The sequence below is a fragment of the Trachypithecus francoisi genome, unplaced genomic scaffold (assembly GCF_009764315.1).
Source record: "Trachypithecus francoisi isolate TF-2019V2 unplaced genomic scaffold, Tfra_2.0 Lachesis_group4, whole genome shotgun sequence".
NCBI lineage: Eukaryota > Metazoa > Chordata > Mammalia > Primates > Cercopithecidae > Trachypithecus > Trachypithecus francoisi.
Genome location: NW_022681469.1, coordinates 108696881 through 108711207, shown reverse-complemented (window position 1 = coordinate 108711207; position 14327 = coordinate 108696881). Strand labels below are relative to the sequence as shown.

Sequence of the window (14327 nt, the reverse complement as noted above, 5' to 3'; positions counted from 1 at the left end):
GCTTCTCTAGTTCTTTTAATTGTGATGTTAGGGTGTCAATTTTAGATCTTTCCTGCTTTCTCTTGTGGGCATTTAGTGCTACAAATTTCCCTCTACACACTGCTTTAAATGTGTCCCAGAGATTGTGGTACATTGTGTCTTTGTTTTCATTGGTTTCAAAGAACATCTTTATTTCTGCCTTCATTTCATTAAGTACCCAGTAGTCATTCAGGAGCAGGTTGTTCAGTTTCCATGCAGTTGAGCGGTTTCGAGTGAGTTCCTTAACCCTGAGTTCTAGTTTGATCACCCTGTGGTCTGAGAGACAGTTTGTTAAAATTACTGTTTTTTACATTTGCTGAGGAGTGCTTTACTTCCAACTATGTGGTCAGTTTCGGAATAAGTGCGATGTGGTGCTGAGAAGAATGTATATTCTGTTCATTGGGGTGGAGAGTTCTGTAGACGTTAGGTTCGCTTGGTGCAGAGTTGAGTTCAAGTTCTGGATATGCTTGTTAATCTTCTATCTTGTTGATCCATCTAATGTTGACAGTGGGGTGTTAAAATCTCCGATTACTATTGTGTGGGAGTTTAAGTCTCTTTGTAGGTCTCTAAGGAGTTGCTTTATGAATCCGGGTGCTCCTGTATTGGGTGCATATGTATTTAGGACAGTTAGCTCTTCTTGTTGAATTGATCCCTTTACCATTTTGTAATGGCCTTCTTTGTCTCTTCTGATCTTTGTTGGTTTAAAGCCTGTTTTATCAGAGACTAGGATTGCAACTCCTGCTTTTTTTTTTATTGTCCATTTGCTTGGTAGATCTTCCTCCATCCCTTTACTTTGAGCCTATGTGTATTTCTGCATGTGAGATGGGTCTCCTGAATACAACACACTGATGGGTCTTGACTCTTTATCCAATTTGCCAGTCTGTGTCTTTTAATTGGAGCATTTAGCCCATTTATGTTTAAGGTTAATAGTTATGTGTGAATTTGATCCTGTCATTATGATGTTAGCTAGTTATTTTGCTCATTAGTTGATGCAGTTTATTCCTAGCATTGATAGTCTTTACAATTTGGCATGTTTTTGCAGTGGCTGGTACCAGTTGTTCCTTTCCATGTTTAGTGCTTCCTTCAGGAGCTCTTGTAAGGCAAGCCTGGTGGTGACAAAATCTCTCAGCGTTTGCTTGTCTGTAAAGGATTTTATTTCTCCTTCACTCAGGAAGCTTAGTTTGGCTGGATATGAAATTCTGGGTTGAAAATTCTTTTAAGAATATGTTGAATATCAGTCCCCACTCTCTTCTGGCTTGTAGAGCTTCTGCCAAGAGATCCACTGTTAGTCTGATGGGCTTCCCTTTGTGGGTAACTGGACCTTTCTCTCTGGCTGCCCTTAATATTTTTTCCTTCATTTCAACTTTGGTGAATCTGACAATTATGTGTCTTGGAGTTGCTCTTCTTGAGGAGTATCTTTGTGGCGTTGTCTGTGTTTCCTGAATTTGAATGTTGGCCTGCCTTGCTAGGTTGGGGAAGTTCTCCTGGATAATATCCTGAAGAGTGTTTTCCAACTTGGTTCCATTCACCCTGTCACTTTCAGGTATACCAATCAGACGTAGATTTGGTCTTTTCACATAGTCCCATATTTCTTGGAGACTTAGTTCATTTCTTTTTACTTTTTTTTTCTAAACTTCTCTTCTTGCTTCATTTCATTCATTTGATCTTCAATCACTGATACTGTTTCTTCCAGTTGATTGAATCGGCTACTGAAGCTTGGGCATGCGTCACATAGCTCTTGTGTCATGGTTTTCAGCTGCATCAGGTCATTTAAGGTCTTCTCTATGCTGTCTATTCTAGTTAGCCATTCATCCAATCTTTTTTCAAGGTTTTTGGCTTCTTTGCAATGGGTTCAAACATCCTCCTTTAGCTCAGAGAAGTCTGTTATTACGGATCTTCTGAAGCCTTCGTCTCTCAACTTGTCAAAGTCATTCTCCATCCAGCTTTGTTCTGTTGCTGGCGAGGAGCTGCGTTCCTTTAGAGGAGAAGAGTCACTCTGATTTTTAGAATTTTCAGCTTTTCTTCTCTGGTTTCTCCCCATCTTTGTGGTTTATCCATCTTTGGTCTCTGATGATGGTGATGTACAGGAGGGGTTTTGGTGTGGATGTGCTTTCTGTTTGTTAGTTTTCCTTCTAACAGTCAGGACCCTCAGCTGCAGGTCTGTTAGACTTTGCTGGAGGTCTACTCCAGACCCCGTTTGCCTGGGTATCACCAGTGGAGGCTGCAGAACCACAAATACTGCAGAACAGCAAATGTTGCTGCCTGATCCTTCCTCTGGAAGCTTCGTCTCAGAAGGACAGCCAGACATATGAGGTGTCAGTCAGCCGCAAGTGGGAGGTACCTCCCAGTTAAGCTACTCAGGGGTCAGGGACCCACTTGAGGAGGTAGTCTGCTGTTCTCAGATCTCAAACTCTGTGCTGGGAGAACCACTACCCTCTTCAAAGCTCAGTTGGAAATGCAGAAATCACCGTCTTCTGCGTTGCTCACACTGGGAGCTGTAGACTGGAGTTGTTCCTATTCGGCCATCTTGGAACCTCCCCCGAGAATCCACATTTCTAAGAGGCTCCCGGGGAGGCTGCGGCCAGCCTAGGGACTGCACTTTAAGGATCACTGCTCCAAGAATAAACTGCTGGCTTGTTTTGGAGTTTTCATCTTTCCTGGGGAGAGGCCAACTGCCCAGGGCACACAGACGGACAGATGATCCTGAGGACCTGTCTCATAATTCAGCATTCAAGCCTCCAGATCCACTCTGTTTCAGTCAGCGGCATTCCTCCCCTAATGCCACTTGCAGCCAGTTCCTGGGCCACGTTGGAGTTTTGAGGTGTAACTCAGGCAGGTTCTCAGCTCCATCTGCCGCTGGCTTAGATTCCGGTTTCCCGAGTCTACTCAGTCCTCTCACCGCTCACCCACCCATTCCAGATTCCAAAAGTCTGCCTCTGTATCCTCTCCCTCTGTGGGGTTAGACCTTACATAAAACAGAAGCCTCCACCATCACTGTGATTTTTGGGGGCACAGACATGAGCTGCATCAGACACGGGGGCCCGGACACCTGATCCATCCTCACCATCAGCCACTGGGGCCTGGACACCTGATCCATCCTCACCATTAGCCATTGGGGCCTGGACACCTGATCCATCCTCACCATCAGCCACTGGGGCCCGGACACCTGATCCATCCTCACCATCAGCCACTGGGGCGTGGACACCTGATCCATCCTCACCATCAGCCACTGGGGCCTGGACACCTGATCCATCCTCACCATCAGCCACTGGGGCCCGGACACTTGATCCATCCTCACCATCAGCCACTGGGGCCCGGACACCTGATCCATCCTCACCATCAGCCACTGGGGCGTGGACACCTGATCCATCCTCACCTCCTGGCGGTGCGATGTGGCGTAGCCTCGCCTATCCCAGGCCTCTGCTCATCCTCCCCTTCCTGCTTCCAGATCATGCTGGCCCTGACTTCTCCACAGTCAGCTTGGACACGCCTCTCCACACCCCCCGATCCCTATCAGCCAAGGCCTGGGACACCTGTCACAGCCAGATGCTGACCACTCGCGTGCCCGAGGCGCACAGAGACCCAGACGACAGGTAAGGAACAGACGAGCGAACCCGAGAGGCCCAGAGACCCAGACAACAGGGGAACAAACAGACGAGCGAACCTGAGACGCCCAGGGACCCAGACGACAGGTGAACAAACAGATGAGCAAATGGGTGCACAGCCAAGGCACTGGCCGTGACAGCAGGGAATGGAAGGCCCCTTCCCAAATCCTCTCCCAGGGTGCAGTGCCACCAATAAACACGGCTCCAAGTCTGCATGCTCAGCTCCAAAACCTGCCAATAACACCTGTAGAATGCAGCAGGGAGAGGGAGCCACGGCTGAACCAGAAGCGGGGGTTGGGGACATGGGGGCTCAGGCCCTCACAGCCACAGTGGAGACCAGAGCAGCCCTGGTGTGCGTGGGGAGCTGGAAAGGAGCCCCCAACTGCCATCAGCTCGCCCCTTGATCTGGCAAGACAGGCCTCCCCTTCTGGCTTTTGTCCTCCATCCCCACCGTGCTACTCCAGGAGAGCGGACCACCCAAGAGCCAGCCACCAAGCCCCTATCTGCTGGCAGGGTGCGCCCAGACGCAGGGCAGGCTTGGCTTATGGGGGTAGGGCACGAAGAGGGAGGGAAGCCCCCACCTAAGACCCTCCCCACAAAGGATCACAGAGGACAACCACTCCTGATACATCCACCTCGGTGCTGGGCTGCAGGAAGGGGAGAAGCGACTGCCACACAACCTCTGCACCTGCACGCTCACAGGGAACGCTCTCCCACAGTACAGGGTGCGATGGCTAGTAGGTGGGAAGAAACAGGAGAGGGTGTCATCAGACGAAAAGCGAGTCTGAAACCAACGCAAGATGCCAAAGGCCAGAAAGTAGCAGCCTCCAGGTCCCACCACAGATGACCCCGCGGGCACACCCAAGGGAGGGGGCTGATGGCCGGGTGGCTCAGACACAGGAGCGAGGGGATACCAGGCCATGCTCCAGGCTGCTGCTAAGGGCTGGGCAGGGAACCCTCCCCCAGATGCCCCCAGAACCAGGAGCATGGGGCAGTGCCCAGCTCCCTCCAACAGCAGAGAGCAACACGGCGGCAGGGGTCTCCTGAGCCCCACAGCCTCCGTGGGGGTATGGACTGCACAGTGACTCTGGGCTCCCGGCCCTGCTCCTCCAAGGGCGCCCTGCAGAGTGGACACAGCCCTGGCAGCACCCTCCGAGGCTCAGCATGGGCAGAGCCCAGCACCACCTCACCACATCAGGGGATAGGCTGGCATGCCAAAGGTTAGACCTGGAGGGTACAGGCAGGCCCCTCTGGCCCTCGTGGAGGCCCCACTCTTCCCTGAAGCGCCGCAGGCCTTCGCTGCAAAGGGCTCTCTGGACTCTGTGAGGCGCACTTAGGCTGGTGAGAGACGGACTTGTTTTTGGAGAGGATTAGATTTACTTGTGATTAATGGGGTGTGTATAAACTGACAAATGATACGAATTTGTTTAAGGGCCTAAGATTTCAGCCCCTTGCTTCTCCACTGCTGCCTGCAAACTTGGACAGCTCCACCTATTTGCACAACCCCGCAGGTGCATGGGGACATGGGGCCGGGGTGCACTGCTCCAGCAACCACTAGGCCTGGCTGCCCACAGGGGAGGACAGATCCTCTGGGGATGACAGGCAGGTGACGGCCGGAAGCTGCCCCAAGGGCGCGCAGATGGACCTACCCAAGGACGGTCGAAGATAGCAGGAGCAGGGGGTGGGGGGTGCCTACCTGCCACCTCCTTGGATGATGGCAGATTCGCAGCGGCAGCCTCAAGGTCGGTTGGCACGGTGCCTCCTCTCTCCATGGCGTGCAGGAGCCCTCGCAGTCGCTCGCACTCTGCCTGCAGCTGGCTGTGGTCCTCGCGCAGGCGCTGCCTGGCCACACTGGCGGGGTTCAGGCTCATGTGCAGCACTTTAGTCCTGCTCTGGTCGTAGTCACCCTGCAGGAACACACACAGCACAGGTCACCATGGCCCAGGCACACGCGCAGCACAGGTCACCATGGCCCAGGCACACGCGCAGCACAGGTCACCATGGCCCAGGCACACGCGCAGCACAGGTCACCATGGCCCAGGCACACGCGCAGCACAGGTCACCATGGCCCAGGCACACGCGCAGCACAGGTCACCATGGCCCAGACACACGTGCAGCACAGGTCACCATGGCCCAGGCACACGCGCAGCACAGATCACACGCAGCACGGGTCACTATGGCCCAGGCACACGCGCGGCACAGGTCACGTGCAGCACGGGTCACCATGGCCCAGGAAGACACACGGCACGGGCCACACACAGCACGGGTCACCATGGCCCAGGAAGACGTGTGGCACAAGTCACACAGCACAGTGCTCGGTTCTTTTGTCTTCTTGAGCCTGCCTGGCAGCCATCTCTCCTTGAAGGAATGGCTTCTTCCCTGTGCCCTGTGGACAGGTGCAGGACCAAGGCCTGGCCACCTGCTGGGTCCCTTCTGCCTAACCATAGGAAGAGGGTGAGAGGGGACATGGCCCTGGCTCAGCTAAGCGCAGCGCTTCCCGGAGTTCCATGCTTAGTGCCTGGGAGGGAGGCTTCCTCTCCTCTGAGGTTTCTGGCTGGGATGAGGCTTGGAGCCCATGTGGCCATGTTCCCATCTCTTCCCGACCAGCCTGGAAGGTGCCCGTGCCACAAGAGAAACAAGGTCAACCACACAGAGATGGAGGGCGAGGGAGCCTGGCACCCGGCGTGGGTGGTTCAGGAATGTGCCTTGCGACCTGATGTTCCCGTGAAACCCAGGGTCCCCCAGGGACGTGCGTGGCATCCTTGAGGGAGGAGTGCGCCTGGAGGCCCAGCCTGCTGACCTGTGGTAGGTGACCGACCCCCAGCAATGAGCACCACGCAGCCCTGCAGCAGGGGACAGCTGCCCAGGGCAGGGGACAGCCGTCCTGCAGCAGGGGACAGCCACCTGGGGCAGGGAAGTGCAGGGTCACTGCACACCCCGAGACCTCGACCTCATGCCACACATAAACATCAGTTCTACCACGTTCTGTCTCCTGGGAGTAGACACAGGTTTCTCAAACAGGGTTCAGGAAGTGGTGGCCGTAAAAAAAAAAAAAAAAGAGTACAACTGACCTTATACAAGTCAAGAACTCCATCCACCGCGACAGTGGAAAGGCACCCACAGAGCAGGAGGTGCTGTCTGAAAATCACATTTCTGAGAAAGGGTTCAGATCCAGAACATACGAAGAACTCAGAAATAACCAAGGGCATGTCAGACAACCCACTCTAAAAATGAGCAAAACATGTAAGCAGACACTTCCCAAAGAGAGACACCCAAAAAGCTGATAAACACATGAAAAGGCGCACACACGGGCCAGGGCCGGGGCCAGAGGCGCACACACACACACATGAGCCAGGGCCGGGGCCAGAGGCGCACACACACACACACACGAGCCAGGGCCGGGGCCAGCGACACACACACCCACACGGGCCAGGGCCGGGGCCAGAGGCGCACACACCCACACGGGCCAGGGCCGGGGCCAGAGGCACACACACACACACACACACCCACACGGGCCAGGGCCGGGGTTAGAGGCACACACACACACACACCCCCACACGGGCCAGGGCCGGGGCCAGAGGCACACACACACACACACACACACACACGGGCCAGGGCCGGGGTTAGAGGCACACACACACATACACACGGGCTAGGACCGGGGCCAGAGGCACACACACTCACACACAAGCCAGGGCCGGGGCCAGCAGCGCGCACACACACGGGCCAGGGCTCCCGCCAAGTGCTGAGACTCTGCTGCTCGTGGCTGTCAGCTGTGGGGCAGTGAGACTGGGTGGGCACCCCGTCCCTCAGGCCCAGACACCACCAACCCCTGTGAATGAGGGGTGCGCCAGCAAGCCAGGCCAGCCCCGTGCATAGCGATGGCCTCCTTCCCTTTGGCAATGAGTTCCCGCCACCCTTGGGGCTTCTGCCCACGCACTGTCCTATCTCCCAAAGGGGAACAGGGAAACATGTCGTGTGTTCAGGTCACCCCACGCTCTCAGGAGAGAGGCCGGTGTGGACACACCCCATGAGGTGAAGCGACCAGGCGCAGTAAGCCTCCAGCCTCCCAGAGCCCAGGCTGCAGTGGACCACTGCTCTCCAAGTCCCCAGAGGATGGCGAGGCCTGGCCTGGGCTGTGCCCACTGCAGGGCGCCTCAATGGGGCCGGAGCCCGTCAGCCGTGGGCAATCGTGGTCCCAGAGCCCAAAATGTGCTTCCCACAGGGAGGGAGGAGGGGATGGGGAAGAAGGGAAGAGACCTCACCCCTCCTGGTGCCACCCCGGACTCTAAGACATCCCCTTGACATCACGTCACACAAGCTAACGGCTGGCCCTGCCACCCCCGCCTCATGGAAGAGGCCAGTGGAGATGGACACGCTGACCTGGACCAGGGACCCCCGGCCCCATGGAACAATGGCAGAGGCCGCTGCAGAGGGAAGCAGTTTTGCAGATATGGCTTGCTTGGCTACTCCCTCTGTGCTTCTCCTGGGAAGGAGGAGGGGAGGGGAAATCCACCCACTCAGGCCCAGGGGAAAGGGAGGCGGGAGCCCTGCCGCTTGGCCAGGGTGGGAGAGAATCTGCGCAGCTCTTCACTGGTTTTCTGAGAACCTTGTAAACCTCAGAGGATGAAGAGACATCTTGTAACTCTGGCTGAATCACAAACTCTTGGGGTTGAAAGGATTGCTACTTCATTCAGTTTGCACAGCCGGGGTAAGAAAACCCAGTGTGCAGAATCCAGCCACCCACACACGCTCAGGAGGCCCCTCTGAAGGGCAGCACTGGCTTTCCGGGGCCTCTGAGGGCTGGACGGCATCTCAACCTCTCCACCATCCCACGGAGCCGGAGCCTCGAGGAGCCATGGAGGATGCGGACGGGGGTGGGGCCGCCTCCTGCAGAGACCAGCCAGGCAGTCACAGAGCTGTGCAGTCACCCCGCCCCCGTCCTAACCACGCAGCACTGCAACTGCACCCAGAAAGCAGCCGCGGGGCACACGAGGCCAGCACGGGCCCCGCAGATGGAGCTGCGGGCACGGAAACATGACTCTGAATTTCAGATAACTCGCGTCTGTCCCAAAATATTCTTTTGATTTTCTTCAACCCCTTAAAAATGTACAACGGTTCTTAGTTTAGGGGCTGCACAGCAGACGGGGCTGTAGTCAGCCGACCCCTGGCAAGGACGAGGCCGCACAGCGTGGACTCAGCCCTCCTCTGACCCAGAGCAGCCAGACCCTCCTCCCCTAGGCCTCACCCTCCTCTTCCTCACTAGGCTTCAACACTGCTGACCTCCTGAAGGGACTTCCAGGTGGGAGGAGGTACTGACTGTCCTGGAGGCTGCCCAGTGAGGCCTCACCTGGCCCCAGCATCCTCCCACTTAGCAGACAGGTGGACTTGCCGGAGGGATGGGGGCTCAGCGGTGGCACAGAGGTGGCACGCGCAGCGCTGGCGCTGGACCCAGCAGTGCCTGAGGATGTCGAGTTCCCCGGGGTAAATGTCCTGGCAACGCTCAATGTTCCACGGGCAGGAACGAGAGCCAGAGGTGCAGCCCCACCCCCAGCCAGGGTGCCCCTGACCGGTCCATCATCCTCTGCATATCAGAGGATTTAATGGCCAAAAGCAGGAGCCAGTAGAGATGAAGGAAACCAAATCAAAACAGAGAGAAGATAAAACTGAGAAGTTCTTCTTTAATGCCAATCCTGTCACCCTCCGGCCCCCAACAGGGCAGCGCACTGCACTGCTGGCCCTGCTGGGGGCGAAGGCTTGATGTGTGCAAAGCCACCGTGTCCAGGCTGGGACCAACCCCCAGGCGTGTCCTCCTCAGCGCCATGCATGCACCACCAGGTCCTGCTCTCCCAGAGCCACAGTGAGGCCAACAAGTTTGGAGCAGGTTCCCGTGGCCCGGCTTCCACCTGCAGCAGGAGGCCCTGGGTCACGGAGAGCATTCACTGGGCACCTGCGGCCGGGGCGGAGCGACCTGCCAATGGCACCGGTGACTGACCAGGGCTGAGAACAAGCCTGGGCTCCATAACTGGTGGTGTGGACAACCCACCTCCCAGGAGGGCCAAGGAGTGGGAGGATGGGCGCTAGGGCTCTGTGCAGATGGCAACATTCCAGGCAGCTACTTGCCTTTCTGTAAGTTCAGGGGACTTTCCCCGCCTAATGCCTGGAGAAGGCAGAGCCCCTAGAGGCAACACGGGAGGGGCAGACTGGGCACCACCCACCCTCTCACGTCCCCACCGTGATTGTGGGCCAGGCTCTTGACCTTCATGGGTTCGTTTCTGCCATCCTTCCTTTCTTCCCTCTGTCCATCCACCCACACACCTGTCTGTCCATCTGACATGATTTCCAGGCCCTGGTCGCTCTCAGCACAGCTGTGAACACAATGGTGGAGCCGCCACTCACAATGAAAGCAGCTGGTATCCCACAGAGGGGCCTCCTGGGCCATACTCAGCATGTGGAGGGGACATTCCCGGCCCTTCCAGGAGGAGGCCACACCTGAGCCCCTGTGGGCCCAGAACCTCTGCTCCAGGTGAGACAGGACCGTGCCCCAAGGTGGCTGGGGGCAACAGCCAAACTTCCAGGCTGCTGCTGTGACCACAGCCAGGGCCGATGCAGAGTCAGGCACACCATTCCATGTCTCGGAGCCTGTGCGCCACACATTTCAGTAGGTGCTGAAAGTGCAGGAGTAACGGGAGCCCTGCGCTAAGGCCTGTCTCCAGGGCAGCCGAGTGTCGGGATGAGGACGGCCCTGTGTCCTATACAAACAGCACCACTCCTGCGCCTGCCCCACCAAGAGGAGCCATTCAAACGCACAGGCAGTAAAGCAGCACGGGAGGAAACTAGGCGGGATCTAGGGGATCAGGAAACATCCCATGTCTCGGATCAGAAGACTTGGTGCTGTCGGGACCAACCAATCTGCACATCTGGGACACTCACAGGACTCAGCCGGCCTCCCTGAAGAACGGACAAGCCGATTCTGAAACTCACAAGGAACTGCAGGGGCTCAGAACAGCCACCACAGGATTGAAATCAGTCTCCTGATTTCAAAACTTACTACAAAGCCACAGCGATCACGATGGTGTGGCGTGGGCATCAAGACGGACGTACAGACCAACAGCACAGCAGAGTCCAGCAGTCAACCACATGTCCATGTTGAGTGATTCTGAGAAAGATGTTAAGGCCATCGGATAGGGAAAAACAGTCTTTTCAACAAACGCTGCTGGGACAATGGGCTGTCGCATGCCGAAGAACGAAGCTGGGCCCTGCCTCCCACCATAAACAAAAACTAAATAACAGTGGATCCAAGATCCGTGTGAGAACCCAACTGTAAAACCTGTAGAAGAAAACAGAGGAGAAAACCCTCCTAACCTTGGATTTAACAAAGGATTCTTAACCCAAAGCACAAAGAACAAAAGAAAAAAACAGGTAATCGGACTTCATCCAAACCAAGAACTTGCGTGCTTCAAATGACGCCAATGAGATGCAAAAACAAGCCACAGAATGGGAGAAAATGTCTGCAAATCTATACCCAAAGAACTTAGATCTGAACACATAAAGCAGGTTCACAGCTGAAACAACCCAATGTTACAATGGGCAAAGCATCTGCAGAGAGACTCCTACGAGGCCAATCAACACATGAAAAGCTGTTCGGCATCGTCCAGCATCCAGAAACAGAAACCGAAATCACAGTGAGGTATCACTTTGCACCCCCAGGACGGCCGGGAAGTCACTTGACAACACGTTGGTGAGGACGGGGAGAAACTGGAACCCTAGTGTGCAGCAGCCCTGGAGAAGAGTCTGGCAGTTCCTCCAATGATGAAACGGTTACCATGTGACCCAGCAGACCCAGTCCCAGGCAGACCCCGGAGAAAACTGCACACACACCCACACAGACTCGTCTGTCAATGTTCATAACACCCCCGAAGTGGAAACCACTCAAATGTCCACCAGTCGATGACTGGATACGTAAGATGTGGCCATGCAGACAGTTGGTGTTTCAGCCACAAGAAGGAACACATCACCGACACCTGTGACCACATGGGTGAACCTTGAACACCGGAAGTGAGAAAAGCCAATTACAAAGGCCACAGAACTCCCCTCCCAGGAAATGCTCGGAACGGGCCATGGGACTCCCTTCCCAGGAAATGCTTGGAACGGGCTACGGGACTCCCTTCCCAGGAAATGCTTGGAACAGACGGACCCACAGAGGCAGGCAGTAGCCGACTGGTGGCTGAGGGTTTGGGGCACAGACGACAGCAGGGTGATGGATAACTAGAGGGTTCGGGCCTCCTTGAGAGGTGATCAAAATGTCCTGTGAAGAAGGGTGACAGTGGCTGCACTAGCCGTGGACATAAAAGCCGCTGAACTGCCCCCTTCGAAGGGACAAGTGACGTGGAATGTGCGTCGCATTTCAATAGCGCTGTTAGAAATGGCAGCCGGGCGGGAGTGAGAAACAGCAGGAAGCATAGACGCAGCCACGGGAAACCAGCCTTTTCCTTTGCATGTGCGGCGATTTCAACTTCAAGCGCAGCTCTCTAGGGGGAGGACAAGGGCTGAGAGGGGCTGCCTGGAGGGAGCTCCCGGGTGAAGGAGAAACTCTGGGGCTCCGTAAGGAAATGTCCTTAGTTGTGTTCTGCTTGCGCTGGGGAATGTGAGGCCGAAGGGGGTCCCTGTCCCCAAGACCTTCCTCCTCCACAGCCAGAAGAGCCTCCAGGGCACCGTGGCCTGACCATCACGCCCCACCCCGTCGGCCCTGTCCTACTCCTGCCAGCTGGGCCCAGACACCAAATGCAGTGACCACAGTCTGCAGGACCAGGTGATGTCAGGGTGTGCCCACAGGGCCCTGCCTTGGTGGCTTCTCGGAGCCTGCAGGCCACCTCCACATCTGAGGGGGACAAGGTCCCCGTGAGTCAGGCAGCTGACAGGCAGGAGACCGGCTGGCCTGGCTTCTGTGGCTTGGCACCCCCTGCAAGTGCACAGTGCAGTGGCCACCAAGGGAACCGGGAGCAGAGGACAGGCATGGGCAGCCCCTCACCTGGGCCATCAGCCACTGGGAGCAGACAGTGGACACCTGAGACCCTCCAGCTAGATGGGGGCTGCGAGGGGCCAGGCCTCTGCTTCTCCCTGCAGAGCAGGGAAGCAGCACGGTGCCTCGGTGCCCGCTCAGCAGAGGCCCAGAAGAGGCCGGCTGCCAAGGGTGACTGCTGTTGCTGGCGGGACACCTCCATCAGCCTAAACACTCATCTCAGTAGGTGTCCTCCCCGCCAGAAAGGCCAGCTCTGTGGTGACAGGGACTGCTTTCCACCACCGCACCGCCAGTACCAAGGACTGTCCCGGCACAGGCTCCATGTGGAAGATGTGTCTGTTGAATGAATGGATGATGATGACTAACCCTTACTAAACTAGGATGTGCTCCTGTGAGCTTAAAACCAGGTCGCTAGAGTGATTAAAGTAATGCATGAAGTAAGAGCCAGCAGGTCCCGGGAAACGGCTTGGAACCCTTCTCCAAGTTGTGGGGAGGCCCCCTCTCACTTCCTGGGTCACAGCTGCACCCCAAGAGCAGTGAAGGGTGTGGGAGAGGAGCTGCTGCTGGGCCCACCCTGGAGATGAAGGGAAGGAGAGTGAGGGCAGCAGCCATCTGCAGATGCCATGGGGTGCCAGGCCCGGCCGGTGCTCTGCGAGCCCTGTTTCATTTATCCTGCTGCTTTCTGGAGGAGAACACAGTCATGCAGCACTCACGTGACCCCTCGGAGGTGTGTGGAAGGTGGTGGAGCTGGGCCGCAGACCAGGGTTAGGGCTCTGCATGGCGTGGCTGTGGCTGGGGGCACCAAGGGGCTCAAAGCGTGGCTTGAGAAGTCTGGAGGGGGGGGAGAGGGGCCACCAGGGCAGGAGGTAGTCCAGGGGGCATCCCAGATGGGGCACAGACCAGTGCAGCCTCAAGATCCTCCTACACAAAGACCCAAGCACTTCCCACCATGGACATACCAAGCCTCCAGCCCAGAGGGCGGGCCAGCGGGTTCTGCACTGGGGCCAGGACTCAGCGGATGTGGGGTGGGTGCGGATGTGGGGTGGGCTCTGCAGCCCGGGAGGCAAGATCACTTCCTCCCAGGCCCCATCTGTCCATCTGCTCAGGGCCACCCCTGCCCTCTGTGTATTCTGGCAGGACACCTCCTGCTCACAGAACCCACTGCCAGCTGCCAGCCCAGGAGGTCCGTGTGAGGCTCCAGGCATGGGGAGAAGTCCCTCCAGTGCTGCCCCCAGCCCTGCGCACCCTACCCACCTAGGGCGCTGAGCACTGTGCGTGCCAGCAAGCAGGAGCACCATCGGGGGCTGGCACCACTCAACTCAAGCAGATGGGAGATCGAGCAACCTTGCTGGAATCGGCTGTTAGATGACAGCTTCTAGGAAGAAAGGGGAAAAATGGCTATAATCTTCTGCTAAAATTTGTTGCCTTGTTTGATTCACAGCTGAGAAAACTGTTGAGACGCTGACGAGAATCTCAAAAGGAAAAGTTTGGAGCCTTCCTTGGATGCGATGGTGCAATCATCCACTCAACAAAAATCTTCCACTTGCAGAGCGAGCAGGCGCTCTGGTGCCGTTAACCAGCGCAGTGAAACAGAAGAGCCGGCTGGTGGGTGCGGCAGGAGAATGCTGGGACAGGCAGGGCAGATCCCCGGTCACTTGCAGGCCTACTGTCTCTCCAAGCTC

The 14327-nt window shown here is 56.5% G+C and overlaps 1 protein-coding gene across 6 annotated transcripts in view; it reads right to left on the bottom strand.

Moving 5' to 3' along the window:
* The window catches only part of MAD1L1 (mitotic arrest deficient 1 like 1), a 412429-nt gene that overhangs the window by 116713 nt on the left and 281389 nt on the right, over positions 1 to 14327 (bottom strand). For all 6 annotated transcript variants that reach the window (XM_033193959.1, XM_033193957.1, XM_033193958.1 and 3 more), the window contains one exon: positions 5320 to 5530. In XM_033193959.1, the coding sequence (XP_033049850.1) occupies positions 5320 to 5530 (211 nt within the window). The remainder of the gene's footprint in view (positions 1 to 5319; positions 5531 to 14327) is intronic.